The sequence below is a fragment of the Miscanthus floridulus genome, chromosome 1 (genome assembly GCF_019320115.1).
Source record: "Miscanthus floridulus cultivar M001 chromosome 1, ASM1932011v1, whole genome shotgun sequence".
In the NCBI taxonomy this organism is placed as follows: Eukaryota; Viridiplantae; Streptophyta; class Magnoliopsida; order Poales; family Poaceae; genus Miscanthus; species Miscanthus floridulus.
In genome coordinates this window covers 171651867-171664877 of record NC_089580.1, presented here as the reverse complement: position 1 = coordinate 171664877, position 13011 = coordinate 171651867, and the positions used below count along the sequence as shown (strand labels likewise).

Sequence of the window (13011 nt, the reverse complement as noted above, 5' to 3'; positions counted from 1 at the left end):
CCGAAGCCTAAGTCTCCCCGTGTCCCTACACGGGGTAGGGGCGTATCAGGTTTTTGGGAAGTGCCGCCGCGACTGCTTGCTGAACGTCTTCTTCCCTCTATGCCGATGTTTTGCGGATCTCCATCGACGGTCTGCTTCGTCTACATTTGCGCTATCTTTAGCGCCGACGGAATGTCTATACTTTTTTTTGTTCGTTCTAATATTTCTTCTGCTAGTAGCACTAGTGAGTCTGAGTTTATATCAGATCATAGTGCTAGCGTTACTTCACACATCTGTGAACATGTTGTTGTTCTTTTTCTCAATTTCGGAATCAATTTATGTGTCGCTAAATTGCTATTATTTTTAACACAACTTGCTAGTTGCTACGATGACATAATCATGCTAGCTGAGTTACCTCGACAACGATGACATCTTCCTTGCGAAATGCAAGTATGACAATTTCTTCGCAACAGCGACTGGAAAGTGGAAAACCGAAGCATTTTCATAAGACTACAAAGACTTGTGTTTGGCCCTTGCCGTGCAGTCTCCCGAAAACCAGTTATCTGTTCACCAACCACAGAAACACTCGTCAATACAATGCACATGTTCGCCGGTTCCCCATGCAGTTTTTTTTTGGCGCTTGTGACTCACCAATTCACCAGTCTAGCTAGATGTGACGTGAAAGATCCAGTATAATTTGAGCAGTACAAAGATTGCCGGGTAATCTGATCGAGGTACCCTAGCAGAAAACCCGTGAAAAGGTTGCTGTTGGTTTTGGCCAAAGGCCAAAGTAAACGATGAGAACAGGCTAGGGAATGCGTTCTAAATTTTGACTGCTGCATGTAGCAATGGCTCTTCTTTAGCGAGAGACTGAGAGCTTAGGCTCAACTCAGTCCTCACTCAGCTTTTGTGGAAGGACATTTCATGCGCGCCGTGTAGCATTCGGTACAACCACCATCGCATTTCTGGTATATAATAACCGGAGGCTGTCGTGATGGATCCAGGTTCCCGGTTGGCCCCTTTCTGGCCTCTATAGAAGCACCCCCACCTTCTGTCCAGCCATCACAGCAGCTCAAACACAAAGCAGCAGCACACTCCTCTGCTCTGCCTCTAAGCACAGAAGCGCCCGAAGAAACAGCGCAGGAGCGATCGCTATGGCTCAGGGAAGCGGCAGTGCGACGCGGGGGCTTGCCCTCGGCGGCCTGCTCGCCGCTTGCCTCCTCCTCGGCGTCGCCGACGCGGCCACCCACAGGGTCGACTGGTCCTTCAACGCGGACAACTGGTCCAAGGGCAAGAGCTTCCGCGCCGGGGACGTCCTCGGTGAGCAGTGGCCAAGCAAGCCAATACCATTTCATCACAGGCAGCAGCTTTGGTGGTCTCCACTCCAAAGTCCAAACAAACGCTTATTATGGTTTTTTTTTCTTCCTGCATGCAGAGTTCAACTACGACCCCTCCGTGCACAACGTGGTGGCCGTGGACGCCGGCGGCTACTCCGGCTGCCGGTCCTCCGGCACGCCGTACAGCTCGGGGAGCGACCGCGTCACGCTTGGCCCCGGCACCAACTACTTCATCTGCAGCCTCAACGGGCACTGCGGGATGGGGATGAAGATGACCGTCAACGCTAGTTGAGCACTGAAGAAGTGCATGCCCGGCCGGCCACGCATGAATAAGTGCTGTATCATCGGTGGTCCGATAGATCGTGCAAGAACTCAATCGTGTGGCAGCGCACGCAGCGTGTTCGATGGATATACGGTTCATGTGCTCTGTATGTATGCAACTGGTAGGTCAGGCATGATGTACGTGTGGGTAATGGGCATGTTAGTAAAGCGTACTACAGCTTTGTTGTTTGTTCGATCGAAGCAGTGTGCCTCTTCTGTTTCAGCCCGTTCGCTGGTTGGTTTCTGGGTTGATAAGCTCGGCTGATGCTGGTTTGTTGTAAAAGGAAAATACTATGCCATAGCTGATAAACTTTAGTTGAAGCCAGCAAGCGAACATGTTGTTTGTTAAATGGCATCTTTGCATGGAATGGAACAGTGGGATACTGGTTTTGTGTTATAATCTTCGCTGAATGCTGAAGCTGGAATGCGCAAAAAAAGAAATAAAAAGGAGAAAAACAGGGATGCTAGCGTCCAGACATCCAGACAACGCTCCTATCCCCTATGTTACGTGCCTCTTTGTTTCCCACGCCTCCTCCATTTCTCGTGCTTGCATCACCCGGACGCCTCGCCCCGCCGCGCCACCAGTTGCACACAGGGCCGCCCGCTTCCACTCCGTTTCCCGCATGCAACCGGGGACCACCTGCGCCCCGCTTCATATCACGCAGGCAGGGACCGCCCGCGTCTACATCTGCTTCCCGCACCTGCTCTGTATTGCGCTCGCACCCCCACAAGCGGTTGTGTGCCGCGTGACTCCGGCCGTCCCATCCAACACTTGAAACATGAAAACACTTGCAACATACGTTTGAAACAGATGAAACATTTCGAACAAACATTTGCAACATACGGTATAGCCATTACAACATGTGCAACATCCCGATCTACTTTTGCAACATCAATGTGAAACACTTGCAACATACATCTGAACACTTGAAGTATACGCTTGCAACATATGCTTCTTCTTGTCGTGGTGTCTTTGGCCGATCGTGGGAGACGTTGTCCCAGCCGGCGACGACCTTCTCCTGGTGGCGTGGTGCATGCCGTGGTCGCGACGGGCGAGCATGGAGTGGGGCACGGCAAGGGATGGCCGCAGTGGCAAGCCGGAGTGGGACGACGCGGCGAGGGATGGCCGCGGCGACGAGGCGGAGTGGGGCAGCGCGGCGCAGGATGGGGGCGTGTGTGGGGGAGATAGCTGCGGCGGCGATGTAGATTGGGATGGGCAGATGGCCACACGACGTAGAAAAGCACGTGATAGGCGAACGAGTCGGGAGACAGTAACGCGCAGACCTAGAAAGGCGGCGTCCGGTCACACGGACGCCTTGCCCCTGAGCATTACCGCAAAAATCATGAAAAAATGAAAAAGGACCCAGATACCTTTTTTTGTATATATTGATAAAAAATAAAAGGACAAAATATATATATACATTGCGAAATACGCAGCCCAGCCCCAAGCAAAACTATGGAAGTAATCATCGGCCGATGGGCCATATCGAAGACACTAGAGCACAGCCCAAGCAAAATCCCTCCAGTTCGGATCCACCCCAGGCCCAAACGTCCAGCCAATCACGGAGCACGGACACGTCTCCACTGCGTGTCCTATCTCCACGTCACAATCCTTGAAGGTTGAAGCTGCTCGCTCGACTGCCCCACCTGCCAGCGACGCGGTTCCCTGCTCCTAATTCCCAAGTCCCAACCCACTGTACAACGGGGGTGGGATCTCGTGTTCTCGTAAACACACGCCTTCCCCGATGGCTCGCGGCCTCCACCGCCGTCTCCTCCTTGTCGCCGCCGTCACCTTCGCCGTGGCCGCTTCTCTCCTTCGCCCAGCTGCCGCAGTGCGCCCCTTCGTTTTGGTTCTCTCCGGTGAGGATTTCCTCAAGGATTCGGCCGCGCACCCGTCCCTCCCCTCTACCGACTCCGCCGACGACGACGGGTGGGACGACTTCGCCGACGATTCGCCGGCCGCCGACCCGCTCCTCTCCCCGTCATCCTGGGTCCCCCTCCTCGACCCAACCAGCCCTCCCCCCTCTGGCGATGAGACGGACTCGCCGGCCGACGCGCTCTTCGTCGCGGGCGCCCGCGCGATGCTCTCCGCAGCGTCCGACGGGGACGACGCGGCGTTCGCCACGGCCGCCGCGCAGATCGAGGCCGCGGCAGAGGCGGGGCACCCGGGCGCGCAGTCCGCGCTGGCGTTCCTCACCGGCGCCGGGATGACGCGCCCAGCATCCCGATCGCTCGCGTTCCTGCTGCACAAGTTTGCCGCCGACGCGGGAGATCTCCAGTCAAAGATGGCCCTCGCGTACTCCTACTTCCGCCAGGAGGTGAGGTGGTCAAGACCGTTTGCTTTTAATCACTCGCACAATCTGCGTACTCTAATTGGGGGTTGAATGTTTGAGTTTGTTGGCGAACTTGCAAATTAACGAGGTTTTAGGGTCAGATGTTAGCTTTCGTGCTTGGGGTAGATAAAATTGTTAAAGGTCGCCCTGTTAGCTTTCGTGCCAACGAGCAGTATTTTTCTCTTACAACGAATCAACCAACGGTACTTTCAACCATAGCTTATTAGCCAAGCGAACAGTGCAAGTTCCCTGGGGTGAACAGGCATCAGAATTGCAAGTTGTTTCAGTTAATCAATTGGTAGTCACACTTGCTGAAATTGGGTGTAGACTTCGATATTATTTGCTGGTAGAAATTGCAAGGCCAGTGTCTTTGCCAATTTGTAGCGCGGTTCTTATTTTTACTACATCATTTTTTTTAATTTGTGCACAAACATTACACCTTAGAGAATCAGATTCCCTCTTCATCATTGTAGGGTTGTATGTAATGGTAGGTCTACAAATTCTTCTCTAGAACTAATGCTTTCCGTGACACAAAGTCATCTTACAAGTTGGAGGTAATTTAAGAAGCAATAATCGAGCTGACGAAATTTATGACTACTAACCATGATGATTTTTTTCTTGATGAGTACCAGTGAGCAGCCTGCTTTAACCACGTTTAGTCTTTTTATCTTGCATCCAGACATTGGATGTCTGATGCATTGTTCTCTTGTAAATTGTTGTGTTTCTTTTGATGAAACAGAATGAGGGATAGTATTTTACCTTAAAAATATTGAGTTTAGCTTCTTGCCCTAGCTTTTAATTTTTTTTGGTTGCTTGCATGTATTGCACAATCAGTGGTTATCGCAATAAGCTTTACTTCATATAAAAAAATAGGGGTTGCTCAATCTGATTCAGTATAATTTCTTTGCAGTCCTCTGGATTTATCATTTTGGGACGGTTTCTACCCTTGTTAATTGTCATATATATGCTATACTAGTTATTTTTAACCCAATTATTGTCATGTAGCTTGTTCTACTCCAGTCCACTCTATTGGTGTTTAAATTGGGCTCAACCTGTCAAATCCTATCATTTTAATTTTCAGATGTATGAAGAAGCTGTTATAGTATACGCTGAGCTTGCAGAAGCTGCCCTAACAAGCTCCTTGATATCAAAGGAGCCACCAGTGATTGAACCAATCCGTCTTCACAGTGGGACTGAAGAAAATAAAGAGGCCTTGAGGAAGTCCCGGGGTGAGGACGATGAAGATTTCCAAATCACAGAGTACCAGGCACAGCGAGGCAATGCTGCTAACATGTACAAATTAGGGCTTCTGTATTACTATGGACTACGTGGGCTCCGTCGTGATTATGGAAAAGCATTTCATTGGTTTTCTAAGGCTGTTGAGAAAGGCGAGACACGAGCATTGGAGCTTCTGGGTGAGATCTATGCTAGAGGTGCTGGAGTTGAAAGGAACTATACCGAAGCATACAAGTGGTTGGCACTTGCTGCAAAGCAGCAACATTACTCAGCTTACAATGGATTGGGTTATCTATATGTTAAAGGCTATGGGGTGGAGAAGAAAAACTTGACAAAAGTAAGTATGCTGTATAAGAACTTCTGATACAATTGCATATCTATAGCTGAGCATTAGAAAACTTAAAACACTGTTGGAACTAAATGTTTCCCATTTACACTTCTCTTTAGCCTCTACTGTCCTTTCTTAATTGTCATTAAATTTTGTAGGTGATTAACTTTATCTGTACTTTATTTTGGTAAATATACTTCTATGCGTAACTTATCCGTAGAGATGTACTTAAATGAGTGACCTGTTAATAGCAATGGAACCCGCCACAAGAGTACCATTGATCTTGTCGACATGATTTTTCATGTTAACATCACAAAGCATAATTGTTATGAAGCAAAACTTGAGTGGTATTGTTTATTTTTCATATTTAATGTATGGTGTCCAGCTTCCATCATTTTATCCTAGTAGTTTAAGGCTAAAACATGTATTGTTACAGATATATCATGTCCCCGGATTCTCTTGCTAGTAGATTATATTTAGGGGTCATATTTATAATGTCTTAGAGTTTGGGGTGTCCCCTGTTTTAGGTCTCCATGGAGACACGTTCTTGTGAGAAACCTTTCAGTTATGCACTCTTAGCTGTTGAATAATTGCTAGTGTTTGTGAATTCATTCAATACACAAGTATATTTGCACAGGCGGTCATATTAGTGTTACCTTTATCTGTTATAGTCCTACCAGCACTAATTGTATACCATTCTGCCATGAGATCGACCAAATTTGATGCTAACTTGACAAGCAAACACCAATTACATGGGACATGTGGTCAACCACATACTGAATCTATGGCATGGCATGTCATGTGAAAACGAGTTTTGAAAGTGGAATGGAGAAGCGGGTGAGTCTTATGGATTTTTGAGATAAATACATAGAACCACTCTTTCAAAAGAAAGAAAGAAAGAAACCATGTACTTTTTTTTTTCTCAAAAATGCAGGAGAGCTGTGTATCATTTCATTATTAAGAAGATAAAGGAAACAAAAGAGTGTGGGTGGGGGGCGCGGGGGGGGGGGGGGGGGGGGGGGCTAAACCGTATACTAGTACACTAGGTTTGGCAACAGAGGCATAAAATGCAACTAAAAAATGATTCACGTAATATATCTAGTCCAAATGCTCATGAACTTAGGAACTTGCCATCCTTTTTGTTGTTGCAGGCAAGGGAACTTTTTGAACTTGCAGCCGAGAATAAGGAATCCGGGGGACATTATAACCTTGGTGTGTTGTACCTTAAGGGTATTGGCGTAAAGAGGGATGTAATTAGAGCATGCAATCTCTTGCTTCATGCAGTTAATGCTGGGCAACCAAAAGCTATTTATCAGGTGGCGAAGCTGTTCCAGAAAGGCATTGGTCTTAAGAGGAATCTCCATATGGTAAATGACTAAGCTTCTTTTGTTGCATTGTTGGTTAAATTAAATTGCGACTGGTAAATAGGATGCCCCATGAGCTTTGTGTGATCAGATTATCCTGATCCCTGGTAAAAAGGCTTTAGGTAGAAATTTGGTTCATGAGTTATATAGACCGAAGAATGTGTGCAACGTTGGCTAATCACGTTTGATATTGATAGGTCTTTTTTGTTTTCTTGATTGATCCCCTGAGGGTAGGAATTGTTTGCTTACATTGATTCTGTGCGTAGTGTTTTCATGTTTTGGTGTGTAGAGACAAGATTCTTCCATAAAACATAGAATGTATTCAGTGGGTACTCTAGAGAAAATATTGAAGTTAATAAAGCAATCTCAAAGTAAAACACCCCAAAAAAATTTAGAAATTGTTATGTAACCATAGGTATATCCGTATATGTACATACTTTATTGAGAATAGAAAATCACATATGTAGCAATATCATCATTAAAAGCATAAATGGTTGAAGACAAACAGAAGTTCTATTTTCGTCCTTCCTCCCCCGCGAGGATAATCCAAAGTTTGCAGTGCATTCACTCCTCTTAATAACATAAGTTGTTTTGTTCAGAACTGTTTATGTATATGCCTCAAGAGTCTTGTGTAAATATTTCAGAATTTAAACGGCTATGAAAACTTGACATATGCCTGCAAGCATCATTGCCTGCTTCCTGCCGGAGCAGCAGCCCACTGCAGCCTAGTGACTTTCTGGTGATGCTATTGTTGCCAGCTGCGACCTATCTCTTATAGTACCACTACGCCCTCCTTTGGTATGGCTCCTCATTCTCAAAGAGCTTCTGCTCTGGCTTTGGATGAAGCTGTACCGAACGAGGGTCAAACGAAGTGCTTTGCTGTTGGAGCAGCCTGGAGCCAAATCCGTTTGTGTTAGCACGAGGGAGCGAAAAATTCTGGCTTTGCTCAGCTCCGCCCCCACAGGTAAAAGATGGGTGCAGCCCTCGTCTCTCTCTCAGCGCACCTCTTTTCTCTCTCAGCCCATGGAGGGGGAACAGGGGGAACAAGTAGCAGCAGCCAGCAAAGTTGGCATGAGGTGGTGGAGCCGAGCAACAGACATGTGGAGTTGCAGGGAGGGGTCCTGTCAGCTATCAAGGCTCTATAGACACGCCCCCCCCCCCCCCCCCCCCCCCCCCCCTCCACACACACACACACACACAATTATTTCCCCATTGGAGGTGAGCTTTGGTGTTGTTGTTGTTTGGGACTTAAAGGCTTTGTTGTTGGAGGTGAGCTTTGGTGCAGTTTGAAAGATCAGCAGCGACGGTAACTTGAAGTCTGGGTGTCTGGCCAATGGAAGCAGAACACTTGCTCCTGCGCTTATTTGGACATGTGGTGCCAATGGGCTGCTTTATGGGATTAAGGGAAGGAATTATAGTGGGTCGGGATTTTTGTGATTGTTTGACCCATCTTACATGCCTCCAAAACAATCCTAATGAGGGTCTTTTAATAGTAGTCATTAAGTGTCCAGTCGCCTTTTAAAAGCAGTCATTGAGTTTACAGTGCCAAAAAATCATTTCACATACTGTCTCCAGTTTGTAGTTGCCTCTCAAACTCAATCATGGGTTATTCATTATTTTCTTATCATGAACATTTGCTTATTTCGTATGAACATCACTTTGAAAACTAAGGTCAAATATATAACTCATGTGTCAAATAGGTAAGGGTACAATGGACATTTGACCCCTTCTACCCATTTCTTAAAAAAAAAACAGGAGAAGCTGTTTTGCCAAACGTTTATCCACATGTTTCAGCTCCACTAAAGAAGCTGCTTCTTTAGAGGAGCCGGAGCTGTTTCTAAAGGAGCCAGAGCCATGCCAAACAGGCCCGTAGACATTACGCTAATCGCTGAAGTACCATGGTGTGAGGAATTTTGTCACATGCACACCCATTGGTCATATGCACACTGACTTCCTTCTTCAGATATGCCGTCTTGATTGTTTCATCAGGCAGCAATAAGCCCCTGTTCCTGTTCCTATTTTTGTATCTTGATAGTGGTACATGCCTTTACCTTTAAGACTGCACATGTGTTTTCCCATTTGTATTTTTTTTCATTTGTATAGTTATAGTTGAATTAGATTTGTAAAAAAAAGAAGGCATACATGCTGAAATGCATATCTCAATTAATAAGACTTGGAGAAATCCTCTAGTATGCCAATTTGATTGATCTTTTTGATACTAATCTGTTAATAATACAAATAGGGAAACATGAACCAACTAAAGCAATAACTTCTGATGCCTCAATCAAGTATATAATCATCTTACTATTTTCTTGTTTCAGGCAACAATGCTGTACAAGTCTGTTGCTGAGAGGGGACCCTGGAGTTCACTGTCCAGATGGGCTCTGGAGTCTTACTTGAAAGGCGATGTTGGAAAAGCATTGCTCTTGTATTCCAGAATGGCAGATCTTGGATATGAGGTTGCACAGAGCAATGCTGCCTGGATTCTGGATAGGTATGGTGATCAAAGTATTTGCATGGGAGAATCTAGTTATTGCACAGATATGGAAAGACATCTTCGTGCACATGCTTTGTGGTGGCAAGCATCCGAGCAGGGTAATGAGCATGCTGCTTTGTTGATTGGCGATGCCTACTACTATGGTCGGGTATGTACTACAGTCATCTGACTTTTTAAAATACATAAGTTGGTTAGGGCCGCTTGTGCTAGAATTTTGAATCTGTATGCACTCCTTTTGGACTGTAGCTTTTTTGTTTAGTATCTTCAGCGGGTTCACATATGTTTTTTAAGTATTTGGGCTAAAGTTTTTTTTGTTGTTGTGGAAAACACTATTAGTGTACCTGTTAGCATGACCATCGTGTATTTGACTATTTGTACAATCATTTAAAATACGGTTAATAATATATTGATTTGAAATTATGAGTTTTGGAAATTATTTGAATATATGTTGCAGTTACTTATGACTGATGTCATCGATATAAATACCTTTTTTCTGGCAACTTATGCATTTGAACAAACCAGTCCTTCGGAGGTGCTTTTAGGGGTAGGGTTTACGTACGTGTGTTCATTGGGGTGAGGGTGCGTGCGTGTTGTGATCGTCTGCGTTGTACTGTGTAATTCTAAAAAAAAAAATGTCAAAGTTTTCTTAGGCAAATTTCAGAAGCAAAATATTTGGATAAGAAAGTGAAATATCTCCATGTGGTATTACTTGGAGAATCTGCATTTGTTGAGAAACTGGCAATATGGCATCACCTACCTGTATTTCTCTGTACAGGGCGTAGCAAGGGACTACGAACGTGCAGCAGAGGCATATATGCATGCTCGGTCACAGTCTAATGCTCAGGCTATTTTTAACCTTGGGTACATGCATGAGCATGGTCATGGACTTCCCCTTGATTTGCACTTGGCAAAAAGATATTATGATCAAGCTGTTGAGGTGGATTCAGCTGCTAAGCTCCCTGTCATGCTTGCACTAACAAGTTTGTGGCTAAGGAAGAATTATGCAGACAGTTTTCTGGTAAGACATTATTTTCTGTATGTAGTAAGTACAAGTGACATGCTACTGTGACTTTCACATGGGATACCTTGTTTTGTGCTTTACGGCTTCACTTGAAACATGTATAATTATTAATAGTTTGTGCCAAAACTCTTTCCTGTACCAATTCCCAATGGGTTGCGCTACTGATACCTTGTAGTTATCGACCAGTTCCCAGTAACTTATATCAAATGTATTCAATGAACTTTAGTCTCCAGTCCATTAAATGATATGTTGGGAAAGCCTTCTAAGTTATTCCTATATTTGGAGTTGTCAAGTGTCATGATTATAATAAAAAGGTTTAAAACTGTTAATCTAAAGTTACTTCGAGTGGGACTAACTTGCCACATACTGATGTTAAACACACTGGTATACAAAGTATTGCCTTGGACTGGACTCAGCAAAAACAATAAGCTGGTTACAACGAATTTCCTGTCCTTGACACATGCATACTTGAATATTGTCGTTTTGTTGCCCCATATTTTGGCACTTTATTCTGATTTTATGTTCTTTAGCCTTTATTATCCAGTTTCCAGTACTTCAAAGTTCAAAGTTACTCCCTCTGTTCCAAATTATAAGCCGCTTTGACTTTTTTGGTACATTGATTTTGCTATGTATCTAGACATATACTATATCTAGATATATAGCAAAACCTATGTACTAAAAAAAGTCAAAGCGGCTTATAATTTGGAATGGAGGGAGTATTCAAGAATTTGGTAACCCTTATGTTCTGGTTTGGATAGTTAACTCTTTAGCATAATCCAAGGGATTTCAACCTTCTATCGAGACAAGCAGTAGTGTTGATGCCTTGGCAGTGATAAGATACCTTTAATAGTCTTCAATTGATGAACTTTGATGGATTTGTGGAAATAAAAGTGAAACAAACAACCCCTTGTTTTGTTTCAAAAAAACAAATAACCCCTTGTGTAATGAAGTTGGAGAAGATCTATGGATAGTAAGGTGTCTTGTGCAGACTGGAAGAACTTTGATCCCAGATTTGAAACAGTCAAAATGTGAGTCTATGATTCCAAAGATACGACGCAGCACAAATATATTAATTTGGAATTTTGGTGAAAGTTTTAGCACTAAGATAGGAAAGTACTTCTAAAGCAACCCAAGAAAGTTTTGGGCAAATTTTCAAGCGTTGCAGGCCACTTGGACTACTTTTTCTGTTCAGGGTTTTGATTATTTTTCCTCTAATTAACTTTGTAGCTCTAAGGTTTGGGTCAACTCTATTCTTGTATAGTACAATGCAAGAATTTTTCCCCTTCAAAGGTTTTTTGGAAAATAAAATGACCCAACAAGCCCCAATTCATGAGCTGCTTTTAGTTTCGAGTATGGTGTGCCACATGTTGTCTTGTTTAGGCTACACTGCATGAACAAGGCGATATTGAGCCTGGGTCCTGTTGCATGTTGATGTGCTTTGTAGTTTTAGTCAATTCATGGCAAGTGCTTGCATTCGTTCTTGTTACAATATCGGCAATTGTTTTGATTAAAAAAATTCCAAATTTCAGGTTCATTTTATCGATTCACTTCCAGAAATATACCCTGTTGTTAAGGAATGGGTGGAAGATGTTCTCATGGATGAAGGGAATGCAACAATTTTGACTCTCTTTGCTTGCCTTGTAACTGTCCTCTACTTGCGAGAGCGTCAAAGGCGTCAAGTCGCAGCAGCCAACCCCCAACAACCTGATGATGTTGCCATGTAAATGTCAGTTTTCATGACATGGGCAGCCCTGTTGCTTGAGGTACATATAACTATTCTTCCAAATCAACTTCTTATGAATGTCTACAAAGCAAACAGTGCAAATGTTGAAGTTGTGGATCATATTATGGTGTTCTTCCAGGGAATTGGAGATGTAAAATGATAGCTCCTTGACGTGACTCATGTACACTAAATTGAGTAGGGACATGAAAGCCGCTGGAAACTCAGACAATGTTTGCTGCCTGGTGAATATTCACCCCTCCAAGACTTGGGAGCTATGCTTGTAAAGGACAACAATTCTTGGAAACTGGCTGCTTAGAAATGTTGTTTAGAAATATCACAGGTGTTCAAAAGTAGACTTCCCCCCCCCCCTTGTGCATTTGCATAGCCATCGAATTTCGACAGGCACACGGAGAATATATCTGGAAGAGGCAACTTTGCAATTGGTAGTTTAGGGAACGGGTAACTTTCCATCAGCATTTAAACACACTGTATAGTTTTCGCTGGATGTGTTAATTAAAAAGGGCAGTGCATATTGGGAGAAACAAGTTTGCAATAGTACCCATCAGTGTTGGAATTTTAAACACATTGTTTTCAATAGTCTATGAGTGAATCTTGTAGCGGAGGGTGTTGAATGACGACGGCAGCCGCGCGCGCGGAGCAGCCGTTGCCGGTAGACAGAAGGGCGTGTCTCGTGGTGCTGTCGAGGCAGGCCTCAGGCCGTCAGGCGATGAACCGGCCGATCTTTTCGTCCGATCTACGCCAACGATGATTAAGAGCAGCTCCAACGTTAGTTCTAACGAGGTGCGACGAAGAGATAGAATGAATGGAACTACAACGGCTGCAATACATTGGAGCTGCGGAGTTACCTTAGA

General features: G+C 44.5%; 2 protein-coding genes across 2 annotated transcripts; both read left to right on the top strand.

The window, feature by feature from the left end:
- Nucleotides 1-994: 994 nt before the first annotated feature.
- LOC136502179 (basic blue protein-like) lies at nucleotides 995-2031 on the top strand. The gene is made up of 2 exons (XM_066497651.1): nucleotides 995-1299; nucleotides 1415-2031. Exons 1-2 carry the CDS (start codon nucleotides 1134-1136, stop codon nucleotides 1606-1608), a joined length of 360 nt encoding a protein of 119 aa, XP_066353748.1. The 5' UTR covers nucleotides 995-1133; the 3' UTR covers nucleotides 1609-2031.
- Nucleotides 2032-3329: 1298 nt separating this feature from the next.
- On the top strand, nucleotides 3330-12699 carry LOC136502168 (ERAD-associated E3 ubiquitin-protein ligase component HRD3). The gene is made up of 7 exons (XM_066497645.1): nucleotides 3330-3955; nucleotides 5052-5543; nucleotides 6686-6901; nucleotides 9220-9543; nucleotides 10171-10413; nucleotides 11946-12179; nucleotides 12279-12699. Exons 1-6 carry the CDS (start codon nucleotides 3383-3385, stop codon nucleotides 12138-12140), a joined length of 2043 nt encoding a protein of 680 aa, XP_066353742.1. The 5' UTR covers nucleotides 3330-3382; the 3' UTR covers nucleotides 12141-12179; nucleotides 12279-12699.
- Nucleotides 12700-13011: the final 312 nt, after the last annotated feature.

Excerpts from the sequence above, each read along its gene's own strand:
- LOC136502179 (XM_066497651.1), top strand. The coding sequence starts at position 1,134 with ATGGCTCAGGGAAGCGGCAGTGCGACGCGGGGGCTTGCCCTCGGCGGC. Across the intron at positions 1,300-1,414 it reads CCGCGCCGGGGACGTCCTCG|AGTTCAACTACGACCCCTCC; the intron begins GTGAGCAGTGGC and ends TCCTGCATGCAG.
- LOC136502168 (XM_066497645.1), top strand. The coding sequence starts at position 3,383 with ATGGCTCGCGGCCTCCACCGCCGTCTCCTCCTTGTCGCCGCCGTCACC. Across the intron at positions 5,544-6,685 it reads AGAAGAAAAACTTGACAAAA|GCAAGGGAACTTTTTGAACT; the intron begins GTAAGTATGCTG and ends TTGTTGTTGCAG. Across the intron at positions 9,544-10,170 it reads ATGCCTACTACTATGGTCGG|GGCGTAGCAAGGGACTACGA; the intron begins GTATGTACTACA and ends TTCTCTGTACAG.